The sequence below is a fragment of the Limulus polyphemus genome, unplaced genomic scaffold (genome assembly GCF_000517525.1).
Source record: "Limulus polyphemus unplaced genomic scaffold, Limulus_polyphemus-2.1.2 Scaffold641, whole genome shotgun sequence".
Classification (NCBI taxonomy): domain Eukaryota; kingdom Metazoa; phylum Arthropoda; class Merostomata; order Xiphosura; family Limulidae; genus Limulus; species Limulus polyphemus.
This window is the reverse complement of record NW_013666251.1, coordinates 316,129-332,603: the sequence shown is the minus strand read 5'-3', so window position 1 is coordinate 332,603 and position 16,475 is coordinate 316,129. Positions and strand designations below refer to the sequence as shown.

General features: G+C 32.0%; 1 protein-coding gene across 1 annotated transcript in view; it reads right to left on the bottom strand.

The window, feature by feature from the left end:
- Positions 1-351: 351 nt before the first annotated feature.
- LOC106459636 (protein fuzzy homolog) overlaps positions 352-16,475 on the bottom strand; it is a 56,817-nt gene continuing 40,693 nt past the window's right edge. Inside the window, exons 2-7 of the mRNA XM_013919269.2 lie at positions 9,225-9,346; positions 6,138-6,291; positions 4,082-4,198; positions 2,807-3,004; positions 2,474-2,569; positions 352-453 (exon numbers count right to left, since the gene is read on the bottom strand). Coding sequence (XP_013774723.2) covers positions 352-453; positions 2,474-2,569; positions 2,807-3,004; positions 4,082-4,198; positions 6,138-6,291; positions 9,225-9,346 — 789 coding nt within the window. The remainder of the gene's footprint in view (positions 454-2,473; positions 2,570-2,806; positions 3,005-4,081; positions 4,199-6,137; positions 6,292-9,224; positions 9,347-16,475) is intronic.

Genomic DNA, 16,475 nt, shown 5'->3' with positions numbered 1-16,475 from the left:
CAATATTATCATATGTGTGATGTTCCTTGCATTTTCCAGCAAAATATAAAATGACCAATGATACCAAGAAAGCTGCACATTTGTCTGCTACTCCAGATATACACACTGACATTGATGTTGGATACAAGTTGCAGTAGAGAGATGACTTTTTGTTGGAATTCATCAAATCTGCTTTCAATCAACATTGTGGACAGATGCTTGTGACTGGGAAGAATATACAGAGAATCTATGGCTGCCATTATATCTTGAAAATTTTTGACTCCAGCACTGGGAAGGGTTGCAGTGTACCAGCAATAAAACTGACAAGTTTTGTTAGTGACGTGCTTCTGACGAGGGTGTGTAGACTTATAATTAGTTAATTCTGTACAGTACGCTACTATTGTAGGCTGCTCCACCTGAGCGGAAGTACCAGAGCCAGATGTAGACTTCTGTAGCTCTTGCCTCATGATTATGCTAGAAATTCAAAAGTGTACCTCAGTTATATAATATAGTTCATAATAAAAAAATATAATAATAAATAAAATGATCAATATAGTTCAAAACATGAGAAATTAAGTATATCTACAGAATACAGTTTAATAATAAAAAATAAATAACAAAATATAATAAATAAATATCTTAGTTATATAATATAGAATATCGTTTATAATGAAAATAATAAAACATACAATACTAAATAAATGAAAATAATACAAACATATAATACTAAATAAATGAAAATAATACAAACATATAATACTAAATAAATGAAACTAATTCAAACATATAATACTAAATAAATGAAAATAATACAAACATATAATACTAAATAAATGAGAATAATACAAAAATATAATACTAAATAAATGAAAATAATAAAAAATGTAGTTTAAAATGCGTGAAAAATTTATTTTACCTATACTATATTGGATAATTTACATAGAATATAGTTCATATTAACAAAAATAATAAAAAAGCTTACCTTCAGATGTGTCAGCAGGTTAGAAGTGGTTTTTCGTGAAGTAGAAAAAGTCCACTCACAATATTTACACTTTGCCTTGATGTGATCAGATCTAGCAGTATGAAGTATGAAGTGTTCATGTACTATTGAAGACAGTTTAGTATCAATCTCAAATTCTCACAAGTGACTTGATTGGATAAATAACCATGTAATGCCATAAATTTTAAGGTGGTTGGAGAGTACTGACCTGATTTAACCCTCTTGCCATGAGCATCCTCTACTGTGCATGTCACAATGTTTTAGTAAGTTACATTCAAAATTTAATTAAACTACTTTTAGTTCATGTTATACCAATTAGTATAGCATAAAATCATAGCTAATAATCCATATTTTAATAGTATATAAATTTTAAGTTCTTAATTTATAAGGCAATATTTAAAAAAATCCTGAATTTCCCCTAGTGTGAGAAATGTGACTTTTTTCTCTAGGCATCTCCTCTTCTCTAATATATTTACCACCCCTCCAAGAAGTACGAAATTTAACATAAATTACTCGTTATAATGTTAACATTGCTCAGGCAAAGCATAATTTTCGTACCATTCAATTTTTTTTGGGTTACATAGCCATCAAATAGAAAATCAGACCCATCTTGCCAGACCCACCTGTCATATCCTCTCTTTCATGATTTGTCAATAGTTCTCTCTGACATTCAATATTAAATTATTTATAACCAACAGAAAGCCAAGATTTTCATCTACCATATAACATATTATAGTACAATGTATTCTGTACAGAAAAATGTTACTTTCTCTTACAGTAGAAGCTTTGTGCTGCAGATGTAATAATGAGTCTAAAAATTGTATATTTATTCTGATAATATTATGTATTCACTAAATCATTAAGCAAATATGAATACTTTAATTTTTCCTAACAAAGTATTCAAATACAAGTACAAATGTTCCCAAAGCTGTATCTGAATGCATCGAATACTAATACTGAATATGAATACTCCATGTCTGCTAACCTCAGTTTTATCCATTCACAAACCAGTCTTCAAAGATTTACTGGTATTGACTGAGTACCCAATTTTAAACAACAACTGCAGTTCATTTAAACTATATTTTACATAAACAACTTTTTTATATATGCATATTTAAATCTTCTGTAAATTCTTTTAAATATTAATGTCATATTTCAAGACCTTTCAGCTTTGTTTTTTTATATATTTTATCTGTTTCAATTTTAATGAAAATTGTACTTTTACTTGTTTGTATATATTATGTATCTTTCTCAGCGTACATTGTTACAGATTGTTGATGATGGATTTTGTATATTTTAAAACATTCACTTAATAAATATGCTTACAGTTGTTGCCAGGATGTTTCTATTTCTAATTACTCCAGTTTCTGCCTGATAAAATACTAATCTATAACTATCATTATTTTTCCTGATCACTTTTGTACATGTATTTAGCAAATTAACCATTAACAAGTGTAAATGAGAAATAAAATTGTATAAAAATCCTGAACCTACATCTTCTTCAAGCTGATTTAAAGAAGGCACTGGTCCACATAGCACACAGACTTCTACTCCTTGAGTTAGTTGCAAAGTAACAAGCCTGTTACATACCTGTCAAGTTATAAGTACATATCAGTCACAAAGCATGTCTTATATCTTCATATATATGTGTCATTCATTATGGTTTCTAATACTTTTCAACACACAAATTAGTTGTAGTCACTAATCTATTACAAACCCATTAGATTATAATTATGTACAGTAAAACACAAAAGCAGAAATTAACAAAAACAAAACATTTGTCTAAGTTGACTTAAAAATACATCCAAAGTACTCGGGCAACTTTACCATTGGACAACTGTTTGGGAGGTAAATGGAGACTTCTCTAGAGGTTGTCTTTGGATAAGTATTCACAAATGCAGAGAGTAGTGCCATCTCTTGACCTGTCAGAGACCACCATTTTTTTGTTGCCACAGCAACCTTTCCTCTCACCATTAAGCAGCCATAAGCAGTGTTGGCTAGATTCACAAATGTAGTGAGGTAGTTCTGTGGCATAATAGTAAAACACCATAAATGAGCAATTTTATATGAAAAAACAAAACATTTTGCCTAAACATACTTTAGTCAAATACAGTTTTACAAGACCTGTATTCAACAGAGAATCTTTGCTTTTTCAACGTGTAAACATCTCTAACACCGAAGATTGACCTTCAGTGTTTTATACTTTTTATCATTAACAAAAAAACTCTTATCATACACACTGAAATACTAAGCATTCATAGTTTAGTAACCTACAGATATTTTTTCTGTAATTGACAGTTTTATTGTTATATATTCTATAAATTAAAAGAGTTTCAACTTGTAAATTATTTACTTTTAAATATGGCAGTTGTAAATTGTTATACATTTTCACCTATGGTTTTAACAGTTTTTTACAGCTACAGAATCTAAGCAGGTTTCTTACTCTTAGTTTCAACTAGTTGAATGTATAATATAGCTGAGCAGACCTGTAGCTGAGACTCTGATTCATAATTACAATTAAAAACATGACACAAGTTTTTTTACTTTGTAATTTTTCTTTTAAATAAAACCTTCAAACTACAAGATTGTCAACAATAGAAGTATTTCCTGTTAAAACTTAAATTCCCATGAAATCTGTCCTGTGCAATAACTTGTTCAGGCTCAACTAAGTAGTTTGTACCTTAAAGATAACTGTATGTTAACAGTACAGCAAACTACTAAAACACATATTTTGACTATTCTGATTGATGACTAACATTGCAACAACACTAACAAACCACTTATCTTTAATTATTTTAGACAATGAATAACAATACACCAACTGTATAAATATCTATGGTTCAGTTGTAGCTTTATAACATAACAACACACTTGATGTTTGCAAACATAAAGCTAGAAAGTTCAAAGTTAACTAACCTGATATGAACACAATTGGTGATTAGGGAAGTAATAAGGTTATCGTTACAAACTTTCTACACTTTTGAAAAGAAAAACTGTACAAAAGCTCTTAAAATCATATAACTTTACCCTTCATGCTCTTGATAATCCCTCTTTAAAATATGATACACTACAGGAAAAAGTTTTATGTTAATTACACACTACCTGTAGTGTGGGACTTTCAGTACACAGTAAGCAGTCTACTGTTCCTGTGAGGTCGCTAACAGTTGCCATGTCTTGGTCAAGCTGTTGAAGAAGGTGGTCAACAAGAAAGAAGCATATCTGATAAAGAATTTTAAAAAATATTTTCACAACACTCAAAATATCACATTCATTGACAGTGAAAAATCATGATAAATGTATGAAGAAGCTAAAATTATCAGCATCCTCTGACAGTACATAATAATGTCTTATTGTCTTATAAACAGTATTGTGTTACTTGTCTTTTATTCATAAATAAAAACACAAACACTTTTTTAATCTTAAAAGGTATTACATAAATGCCAGTGTCCACTTGATGTAGTCTTCATTAGAAATCAATCACAACATACAATATTGACAAGATAAATAAAAATTAGGAATATAAAAACCTGCAAATAAAGATCACAACAATGTAAGAAAACAAGGCTGGAGATACTGTAGACATTATTTATTCAACTAAACCCCTATTCTGGCTCCATTTTATTACCTAGAATTGGATCTAGTGGAGTCAAAATAGGGATTTGTAGTTTGAATAAATAATGTCTACAGTATCTCCAGCCTTGTTTTGTTACTTTTTTTTTTTACAATCCCTATTTGCAGGTTTTTAAATTCCCAATTTTTTATTTATCTTGTTTACTGGCTTTTTTTATGCTCAACTATGGACAACAGATTACTTGATATGGTAGCTAACTTTATCCATTGTAATGATAATATCATAACTAGTAGATAGCTAATACCGTTCGTGATGATTTATTGTAGCTATTGATTATTTTATCACATTAGTTTGAAATGTAAAATGTTAAATTGCAGCTGGAGATTGTCATGGAGATTTGTTTGATAACAAAGTGAGCATTTACAGTTTCTGTGTAATTAAATTCTCTATATATAATGCATAGTAATGGGCAAATATATGCCTAGACTAAGACACAACTCCCACTAAATGCATATAAAATTCTACCAGTAGAAAAGCAGCCTTTTCAAATAAAACATATGTCCAAAACATCACTTTAAATAAACCTTTGTCTTTTAAGGTAATTATTCTATGTGTAATAGAATATGTGTAATAAAATTTAATTTTATGTGTATTGATTTTTTTTTACTCCTACACTTCATAAATCATATAAGAGTTGGCTCCCTAAAGACAATGATTGTATAATGTACAAAGCATTGAGTATCTATATGTTACAGTCATCTAATGTTCATCTATTATTGGCTGGTAATTCCTGTTTCACCATATACTTAAGCTTTGTAATGGTACACCATATATTTGTAAGAAAGCTAACTTCAAGGGGTAATGATGACATCATTTACACTAGAATTATGGTGTTTTTTAGCTTATGTAAAACATAGAAGAAACAAATTGACTTTTCAATACCACTACAACCTTCACAATACCTTATTTTGTGCATTTTATATGTGTATGGCCTTAGCAGTCAATAGTAAAGGTTTTAAAGTGTTTTTTTGAACTGAATCTTTACAGTTTAAGGTGCTTTTTGCCCAAACGTTTTATTAAGGTTTTGTGCAACTTCTAGCAACCCCTATTATAAACTGCTATTGTGGTTCATGATAATATTTACAGTGTAATAAAATAGCAATTGTTTATCTTTCATATAAATTTGTTAATTCCAGCAAGTTAACTTTGCTTTTACTGAAAAGAACAAACTCAGTCTTTGGAAGATGTATGACTTTACTGTCAAAAAATGTCTCTATTATGGTCTAATATTAATGTAGATGGTTCCTAAACTTTGGGTTGAAAGAGGTAGTGGTGTAGGTTGCAAAACAAAATATATTAAAATATAAAGACAGCTATATTTTTACATTACTTATGAAGACACTATTAGACTTTACTGAAATGCATAACAGTAATCCTCTCCCAGTGACCAGCCCAGTAGATTGTGAGTTGGGAAAGTTTGGAAATCCCTGATTTAAGTAGTAAGATTGAAATCCATAATCAATTTAGCAATCACAATCACTAACTACAACCAGTTATGTGTTTTTGGTAACATTTCATAATATTTACCCTCAGTTCTCGCTTTAAGTGATCTACATTGCGAATGTTCTGTAAACTGTCCATCCCAACCATCATCACCATAGCAGCAAAGATATTGTCCAGTAAGTGAAAAAGATGACTGTCACTTGTAGCATCTTCACTTGTGGCAATAATTAAAATAATACTGAAATATAAATAAATACATCAATATCTTGAAACTATTAATAATTACTTTGAAAAATCACAGAAAACTGAAAGAGAAGGATATATATAAAGTAAAATGAAAACACCAACAACAAGAAACTATCATAGGATATCCAAAAATCTGCTAAAATCAACAAAGTATCAATATGAAGAGCTCACACACATATATAGATTTTACCTGAGCATCAGTAAAAAGACCTTAAAAACATCACTGATGATTTCAAAATTTAAGATAAGTGAAACTTTATCTTGTGATTTTTGTAAAAAAAAAAGTTTATACAAGCATATGAAATTTTTAGAAAATTTTGAACTACAATAAATTGAAATTACTCAGTATCAGCATTAATTATACAAACTCTAACAATAAAATGAAATGTAAGCTTCCTCATCTGTGTAGCAGTTAAAGTGATGTTATATGTATTCTCCAAATTTTAACAAAATTTTGGCTATTTGCTAACTAAAAGTTTGTTTTTCATATTATCCACTTATCCTTCTGCTGCTTAGCATTTCCAACTATTACTGTTGAAAATAAGAACTAAAGATGGTAAATTTTTTGTTCTTCAATCTCATAGTAAAGTGAGAAACTTCTTTACTATTCTAACTTGCATTTCATTGAAAAAGGCAAAACCCACTGAACAATATACACTTTGATTTAAAGACATCAATAATATTCACTAGACAATACGAAAAGTTAAATGTACATATGTCAGTAGTTTCTATGCTAACTTCACATAGTCATAAGCTAGACACTTGTAGTGAACTTATATCATAGTAAATTGTTGCTTATATTCTTTTTTTATCAGAGTCTGGTAGTGTCTTGATATTTAATTCTATTATATTTAAAATGAATAGCTTGAATCATTACCACACATAGATATACAGTGGTGGAAAAATTTATTGCATCACTCAATTTTTTCACACTTTTCTCCAAAATCATTGCCTGTTTTGAGGCCCTAATGCATGTAGGTACAAATGTGTTTCATGCATAATACAATAATGTCTTAATCATTACATCAGCAGCTTTATAGACTGTCTGGGTATTGCATCAGCTGTTTTTAGGCTATAAATAGAGGTCCTTACTGTAAGTCAGCTTAAAAGCTTATCTGCTACAATGTGCATGTGATGCTACCATGGCCAAGAGTTGCGTGTTAACTCTATGTAAAAAAGCAGTCATTGTTTTTTGAACACAGAGAAACTTTTAACAAGGCAGATTGCTAGAAGAATTAAATTTAACCAGTCTACTATGAGCCACTGGGTGCAGAGATATAGAAAAACTGGCTATTGGAAAGGGGTAGAATGACAGCTTCCACTAACAATTATGTTCTCAAAAACACGAGCCTGCAGAATCATCAACTGTTATACCCAGATCTCAAAAGAACATGGCAGGAAATTTGGGGGCCACGGTCACCATGTGCACCTTCTGGTCTTGCCTGTGTTCAGCTGGTCTCCCAACAAGATGGCAAAGAAAGAAACCTCTCCTCACCAACAAGATAAAGAAGATGAGGCTCAGCTGAGCCAAAGAGCATGCTGACTAGACTGAAGCAATATGGTATTTTCAGATGAATCAAAGTTAAAGTGCACAGGTCTGTTGGGAAAAACTTTGTATGACATTAATGTGGAGAAGAGTTTCATCCAGCATGTTTGAATACAACTGCAAAACATCTGTAGGGTCAAGTGATATTGGGATGCATCTCTGGCCATGGTGTGGGCACCTGCATTTTGGGAAAGGCAAAGATCCTTGAGTCCGAGTTAAAGCCAACAATTCAAGATCACTTTGGTGTAGCTGACCACTGCACATTCTAGGGTGGCTCTGCTCTATGCCACAGGAATAAAATGGTTGGTAATATTCAGCCCTGATCTCAACCCTATTGCAAACTGCTGGAATATAATGGGTAACAAAGTACAAAAGAAAAACCAAGAAGCACCTTGGAACTGCAGGAAGCCCTAATCCCTGTGTTGCATCATAAACTCACCCCTGCCTACATTCCATCCCTAATGCACTCTTTGCCAAGAAGTTATCAAGGTTAGATGTGGCACTTTTTGTCAATTACATTAGTGCCAGTATCTTTAAATCTAGGTTTTAACTCAGAGAACATTTTCATATTTGACAAGTACTTGTTGATCATCTGCTGTTATATGTTTGTCGCAGTTGGTTTGTTAATAAAAATGCATATTTGTTTCGATGACTGAACTATGATTCTGCTTACATCACACAATGTCCATAACTGTTTTACACTAGTTCTGACACTTTCACAATGCACAATTTCAGAAAAAAATTCAGGAATCAAGAAAAGTATGAAAAAAATTGGGTGTGCAATAATTTTTTCCACCACTGTAGATTGTTTGTCACTTATATTAAAGTTATCTGTACAAGCCTTCCATAATTTTGAACTAATAAACTAGACTAAAGGGAATGCAGTTAGTCAACAACACCAACCACCAACTCTTGGACTACCCTAATAATATATTGGGATTTGACTGTTACCATTATAACATACTCACAAATTCAAAATTTGGAAAGCAATTTTGTAGCAAGGGGATGCAAACCATGGACTCTCATATTTACAGTCTGACATGCAACCCAACAGGTCATGCCTAGCCACATGATATACATAATATAATTTGACATTAAATAAAACATTTTTCCATTTTAGTATCAAAAACATAATTGGAGAATACACTTTTGCAGCATATTATAGAAAAAATATCTAAGTCTTCATTAAGAACATATTTTATATAGAAACAATAATTACTTTTGTGGAATACTAAATTAGTTATACATCGTGACACTAGAGGGCGCTTACTCTGATATAATCACATGCAATAAAACAGTATCATAAGTTCTATTTAGAGTTTAATAAATCAAATTATAAACAACTTGAGTGATTTAAAATTTTATATAGCCCTGATTACCTATTATGGAATACCCGCCATAAAATTTTAGACCCTATGGTGACTGCAGTTTGAAGTTCTCCTCCACGTAGTCTTGAATACAAGTGAATGGCATTCAATGTTCCGATTTGTGTAAATGGCAACTGAAAAATAAAATCAGGCATTATTTCATTACTTATTATATCATCGTAGGATAAAACTATACGCAAGAAACAAACATTTCGTGAAATATGAAATTACAAAAAAAATAGTTCTTGATTCACATCGAGTCCACTGATTACTAGACAGTCTTCTGAAAGAGGTTATTTATTTACTCAAGTTTAATAAATGAGATCAAATCATTTACTTTCACATTTTTCCATAAAATCTCTGGACTTGTATGAATTTCTTTCATAAAGTTCAATAAGTTTATAAAATATTTTATAATACTTTGTATAATTCTAAACTATGTTTACTATTTTTGTATTTAGTTTATCTGATAACGTAGGTTTCCGTCTTCGTACAACAAAAACTGCATAATAATCATCTAAAAGAGAAAAAAGTTAACTTCTTAATGCTTTCTATAAGAGAAAAGATGTCATAAAAAATAACGAAAGTTTATGTAAGCACTATTTGTTAATTGATAGACTGACAACAAACTCAAGCAAGACGAATGAATCTATGTACTCCACGGTGGCTCAGTGGTAAACTTGAGGGCTTATAACGCTAAACTTCATGGTTTGGTCTCCGCAGTGAGCACAGCACAGATAGCCCATTATGCAGCTTTGTGCTTAACCAACAAAGACACAAAACAAAAATATTGATCCAATACGTGAATCAGACCTTCTCTATTATTCTAGCGATTAATCTAACATTTTGCTCCTTCCACATAATCATACGAAGAGTTTTGTTTGTTTTATTTCAAAATTTTCGCACAAAAGGCTATCTCCGCATAGCCATACTGATATTGAAATGATAGACTAGAGGAAGACAGCTAGCAAAAATATCCACCACCAATTCATTGGCTATCCTTGTCTGACAGAATAGTGAGATTCGATTGTCACTCTTATAGTACTCATGGCCCCCAGATTCGGAGCGCGTTTGCTGCAACAATGGGCCGCGAACATGAACACACTGATTCACAATCCGAGCATGCTAATAATCGGCCACGCACAACCCTATATGAAGATTAAGTTGCTTTGTTCCATGTAAATATTATATATATATGGTAAGTTTCAATTAAAGTTATCAGAACACTTTGCTGATAAACTACCTATTCTAGAATTTCTGACAGCACATGTAGTATTGCGGATGTTCGGAGCCAGTAATTCCCAACAGCGTTAATTAAAGGAGGTTTTCGTTCCCACACTCTTGCAGATAAAGAATACCCGAGACATTTCCGCTGTTTCTTACGAGATCATAACCTTTCCTTACACATAACTAATCACTTTATGAATCTTCGATAAAGACTTGAGCCACTTATTTTTATTCGGATTATTACGAGACTAGATCCTGGTAACTTGCAACTCGGCACTAGTTGAGCAGACACTATGTAATTCCAAAGGGTGACCTATAAACAAGTTATAGAAACCGTCTACCCGACACTAGAATGTTCTCGGTAAGGTACACCCAGCAAATTTGTTTCTCACGCGATTATGGGTAATTTTGGAAGAAAACTGCCTGGTGGTTGTGAAAAGAATTATTATTTTGTCCTCGGTACGTTTAGCTTGAAATGCTTAAGATATCATAAAGATCCACTTATATTTTTTAACAATTTCAGCGCCAGGTGATCTAGCCTGTGTTACTGCAAAAACAAAAAATGCTCGCATTTGCTTGCCCTTCAACATAATTATCTCACGCTAGAAAATATCCACAAAGAGCGGGAGGAAATGGTGAGGCAAATCTTAATAGCTAGATGAGATGTGACGACAAGATGGAACTTGTTTGTTCCCTTATTCTGTAATATAAAGCTCAGCTAGCCATGGGAAAGTCCGTTGTATGCATTCAACCAGAACAGCACGGAAGAAAAAAATGTACGCTTGAAAAAGTACACACAACATATGAAAGTAACTATATACTAGAACTGAAAGATTATCAAAAAGTAATGATTATGAATGTATCCTCATTTCAGAATAATAGACAAAATATAACCTTGTGTAACAGTTATAGAAAGTGGCACTTCTAAATATCAAGTTAGGTTAACTTTATGAAAAAGAAATGTTTGTAAATACGAACTCGTATTAAACCTGTAGGTATATGTGACTTTTCTGGGATGAAAGTAGCCATTTTAACATTTTTTTTTTCCTTTTGGTAAACTACTGTTACTGATTAAAACAGAGGAATATGAAATTAGTACGTCGTTGAAGAAGGCATATCGAAATCAACATTCTTAACTAGTTCTAAATGTATAGTTTTAATGAATGTCAATAGAAACATAGAACACACGTAGCTGCAGTAACATAAAATATACGAAAACCTAAAACTATTATCGTAAACTTACTAGTTTTTAAAGGGATTGCAAAAAATGTAAATATGTCTTGAAATCTAATTTCTCTTTCTATCTTTATGACGATTTTCATTTTTGATACATGCTAATAGTACAAAGGCTTAAGAAATAAACTACAAAAGCCCACACGTTTGAAAGTACAATGTCGTGGGTGCTAGTTACGCACGAAACACAACATTTCTAATTCTTAATGTATATATCACGTGAAGTGTTTACAAAAAGAAAGAGTGAGAGAGAACGTTAACATAAAAAATAACTGAACAAGCACATTCTACTTGTCTTGTCACGAGCACGTTCCAGCATGCTGAGCATTGACTTTTGAAGTATGTAGTAAGTCATTCAAAACGTCCTCGGATAAATAAAGGCAACTGTTAATTCATTCAGAGTATTGTTGAATAAGTTCTGCGGTAACTAAAGGCAGGTAGGTTGCTGTTAAATCGCACAGCATGTTGTTAAACTTGTCTCCTGGTAAATATAGCAACATTAAAGCAGGTTACTGTTCGTGAATATTCGAGGCGCATGAAAAATAAAATCGTGATATATTAAGAAGAGTTGTTATGGCTTATTTAAGCGTGCCGACATTTCAGTAAATTAGGGTTAGCTGTTTGATAAAAAAAAATCAGCACAGAAGTCTAGTTGCTGATAATACATAATTATACATCTCGTGAGTCTGTAGATATGTAAATTATATATATATTATATTATATTATATTAATGGTCAAGGACTGCGATATATTCACAAAAGTAGTACTGCTCTCCTGCAATAATTACAGAAATTTATTAAAACATTTTTCTGAACAAATAAAATAATGTTTTCTTTCTACATGTATCTTAAATATATTACTGTTTGTTGAAAAACTTTGTATCACAAATATCTATTCAAAATGATTTTTGAGAAACGACACTATATGCGTTAAATGTCGTTTGGTGAAATTTTAGTTTATTTTTTTAGTTTTGGGTTTTGAAATCGATTATGATTAAGTTCGATAGTTAGCACAGTAACTGAATTTTTTGGAAGTCTCATAATCTTACTTCAGTAAGTCAATCCAGTGTCCGGTAGCAGGGAAACAATTTGATTGTATAGGCTAGAAACTGTGTAGTTAGTCATGAGTCCAGTATTTTTTTGGAAAGTGAAATATTTTGTACAAGTGGCTAATAAACTAGCTATTCAAATCAATATACCACTGTTCGAAGCTGTTTTAATTGGATCAATGTTTCAATATCTAAATCCATCAATGCTTTTTAATAAAATGATTTCAAGAGTTTTGCAGCCTCACTCAAACGTTGGCCATTTTTTGAATTATCCTACTCAGCAGGAAAACATCCATCACACTATTGGAGTTATGAACAGATATCGTCTTATAAAATACGTGATGTAAAAACCACCCTATTTTACTCGGTACAAGCCGTTTATTTGGCATTACCAAATGTGTGCAGTTGTTTCACTTAGAATGCATTCACAGGAGTAATATCATGTGGAAGAAGGCTGACTTTATTGGTTGTTCTCTATGTTTCCGATATATATATATATATATATATATTAAACATACTTAAATAATTTAAATATGTTTCCTTAACAGTGAATGTTTGATATTCGTGTAGGCCCGACTACAGCAAACACCAATGGTATTTTTTCTGTACTTTGTGCAGCTCGGTGTTATTGAACTTTTCAAAGCTTTTAGAGCACAACTGAATCACCAATTGTAAACAAAAGTTGAGAGTCGGTTCAATTAACATCTTAACAACGTTGCACGAGTTAAAGCAGTGTTTTTCAACCAACGGTCCGTCACAACCAACCACTTTACCGGTCCATGGGATTTCACGACAACAAACAAACAAAAAATGACAGAATATTCACATGTAAACCGTAATGAGTTTTCATTGTACTTGCATTTTAGCAGTCCGCCACAGTGCAGTATATATTACTGGTTTGCTATAGTTGGTGTACTATAAATTTCTGAAGCTATAACTGTGATATTTATAACGCTTATTAATTCGGAACTTCAGATATTTGACCAGGAACGTTTATAGATTTCGAATATTATTAACTTCAGTGGATTCACATCGGTCATTAGTATTTTTATGAAAACATTATATAACTTCATCGGTTAGCTAGCTCCATGTTAAGTGAATTGTATCTACTTCAATCAAAATTAATTTGCTCATCGTGAACCCTCAATAAGATATCGAGGAAGTCCAGACCAGACAGAGGACTAAATATTGTTTGTAAATCTTTTGTACATAGACCATTGGTAATAACTGTTATTGTAAATTGTGTTATTGTTTCTATATTAAAATATATTTGTATTAAAAAAAAACTTTGTGTATCAATCTTGTTGGCAAGTGTCATAAATTGGATACATATCGACATTTATTTAATTTCTAAATGTAAATTATCATTTAACTCAGTTTCAGGCTATACATAATATAAAGTATTTGCATACAACTTGATTTGATTGTTTGTTGTTAAGCATAAAGCTACACAATGGGCTGTCTTTGTTCTGCTCATCACGGGTATTGAAACCCTCTCTTTTTTTTAGCGTTATACGCCCCAGACCTGCCGTTGAGTCACCGGGGGCGTATACAACTTGAGAACGAAAAATTCTCCACAAAAGAAAGAGCTTAAGGATTTTGGAGTACACATTATTCAAGTGCAAACGACTTATGGCAGTAAAGTAATTATCATTATTTTTTATAACGTAATGTCATTAATATGTAATAACGTAACAAAACTAACAATTTAGTTTTCTATGTCAACTAATTCTTAAAAAGAAAATACTAAAACTCACAGGATGACTTCTCATTTACGTGTTTGTTTTATCATTTCACAGTTCTGGAAGTTAGTGTATATTGCTTTCAAAATGTGCCTACGAACATCTTAGGTAGAAAAGCTTTGTTTAAAGAGAGTTAATCATGATATATCTTACAGCAGTGAAAGCTGTGTAATATATCACGTGGTTTTGATGCATTGTAAAATTTATTTCTTGAATCAGGCCTTATCTAGTCGTTCAAATATGCCAAGAAGTATTTGGATTATGTACAAGTATATATATTTTATACAGTTTTTTGGAAATATACTGCTCAACATAGTTGCGGGATTATCGGAGTTTTCTATATTCTAACTATAACAAGGTACAACTACTGTAATTATGTTAATTGCACAATGTGTTCTCAGTAGTAATTTGAACAGCTGTGTGTGGAAAGATCTACTCCGATAGTGGAACTTGCCAGGTCCCAGACGAAAATATTTCGATGTTTCCAATATGTGAAAACAACAGATTAAGTAGAAGCAGAGTGGCCAAGTCTCACAATATGTAGTTAGTGGACTCGCTTTCAGAACAGGATAGACCATTGTCAACAACCCCTACAAGACGATCGTTAATTGACAATATGGGCTCCATGTAACTGGTCAGAAAAAACTTCGTAAAGTTGCCTTTTATATAATACTAGTAGGTACCCATTGAAACAATTCAACAATAATTTTATTTAAAATAGGGATGAATAAATATAAAATGTGCAGTCAACCCAATCCCAGATCAGAGCTTAAATGCAATATGATTGTCTGGTACATCGTTTGCAACCGTCTTTTGTCATCGCATGTGTTGTTTAATTCAATAAGGAAAATTGCATTGCGTTTGTTATTAAGCAAGAGACTGAGTGCAATGAATTGTTCGCAAAAATGTTTGGGTTTCGATGCAATAAGTACATCCAACACAAATGAACACCCAGGTTCGCTAAGTAGAGCGGTTTTTTTTGTTTTTTTTTCAACTGTATGCCACGGTTCCTTGTCATTTTACTAAGCGCAAGAAAAGATCGCTACCGACGTGAGTACTTCTTGACAGGTGTCATTTCTATAAGTTTCAGGGAGGAGATATTCAATTCAAATCAATCTATTCGACATGGTACAATAAATTCATGCACATATATGATGCTGACATGAAAATATATAAATAAAGAGAACAACAACGATTATATACTCAAACACGTTCCTCTCTTCATGCGTTTTTTCCGTTCATGCTCCTATCTTCGAAGTATTTTTTAATCAGTCGAGAGAGCAAGTTCCGTTTTTTTTCGTGAAATTCCCTCACAAAAAGAAGCATTTTTATTCTTAAGTTTTCTTTTCACAGACTGACTGTTCAGCACATACGAATACTGACGGATCGATGTTGATTTCGATATGAAATTTTAAGATTTACAAAAAATGAGTAATTGTCCTTTAATCTACTCTTCGAAAAAAAACATTTTGATATATATATATATATATTTCTATGATTAACCTACTTATATAGATTATCAGTGGTGTGCGTTCCCCTAACATATCGTCACAAAAACAGTACATTTCTATTCGCTGCAACCACTGATCTGTATAATACGTGCACATTTGGAAAGTAGCCAGGACCAGATTCAATCACAGTTTCACGGAGGCAAGACACAGTCATATGGCAGTGGCGACATATTTTTCTGGGCATGGATCATTACTGGTTACCACAATAACATATTTACGGCTAAAACAGGATTTTATTTGGTGACTGATGTGGCGCGCAACATGTATATAAATATATAGGTCTACGCTGAACCTGACCCACCCACCCCGGTCCAAAACATGGACCGAATCCCGATGAAGAACACTATAAATATATAATCGGTTTTCGGGCTTTTGGCTGAGATGAAAGTGTAGTATAAATATAACATCAGCGATTTGTGTGATTATGAAAAACTGATGATATCAGCAAATAATATGGACAAGGCCTTAAAAAAGGCAATGCGAAATATTATTTAGGGACGCT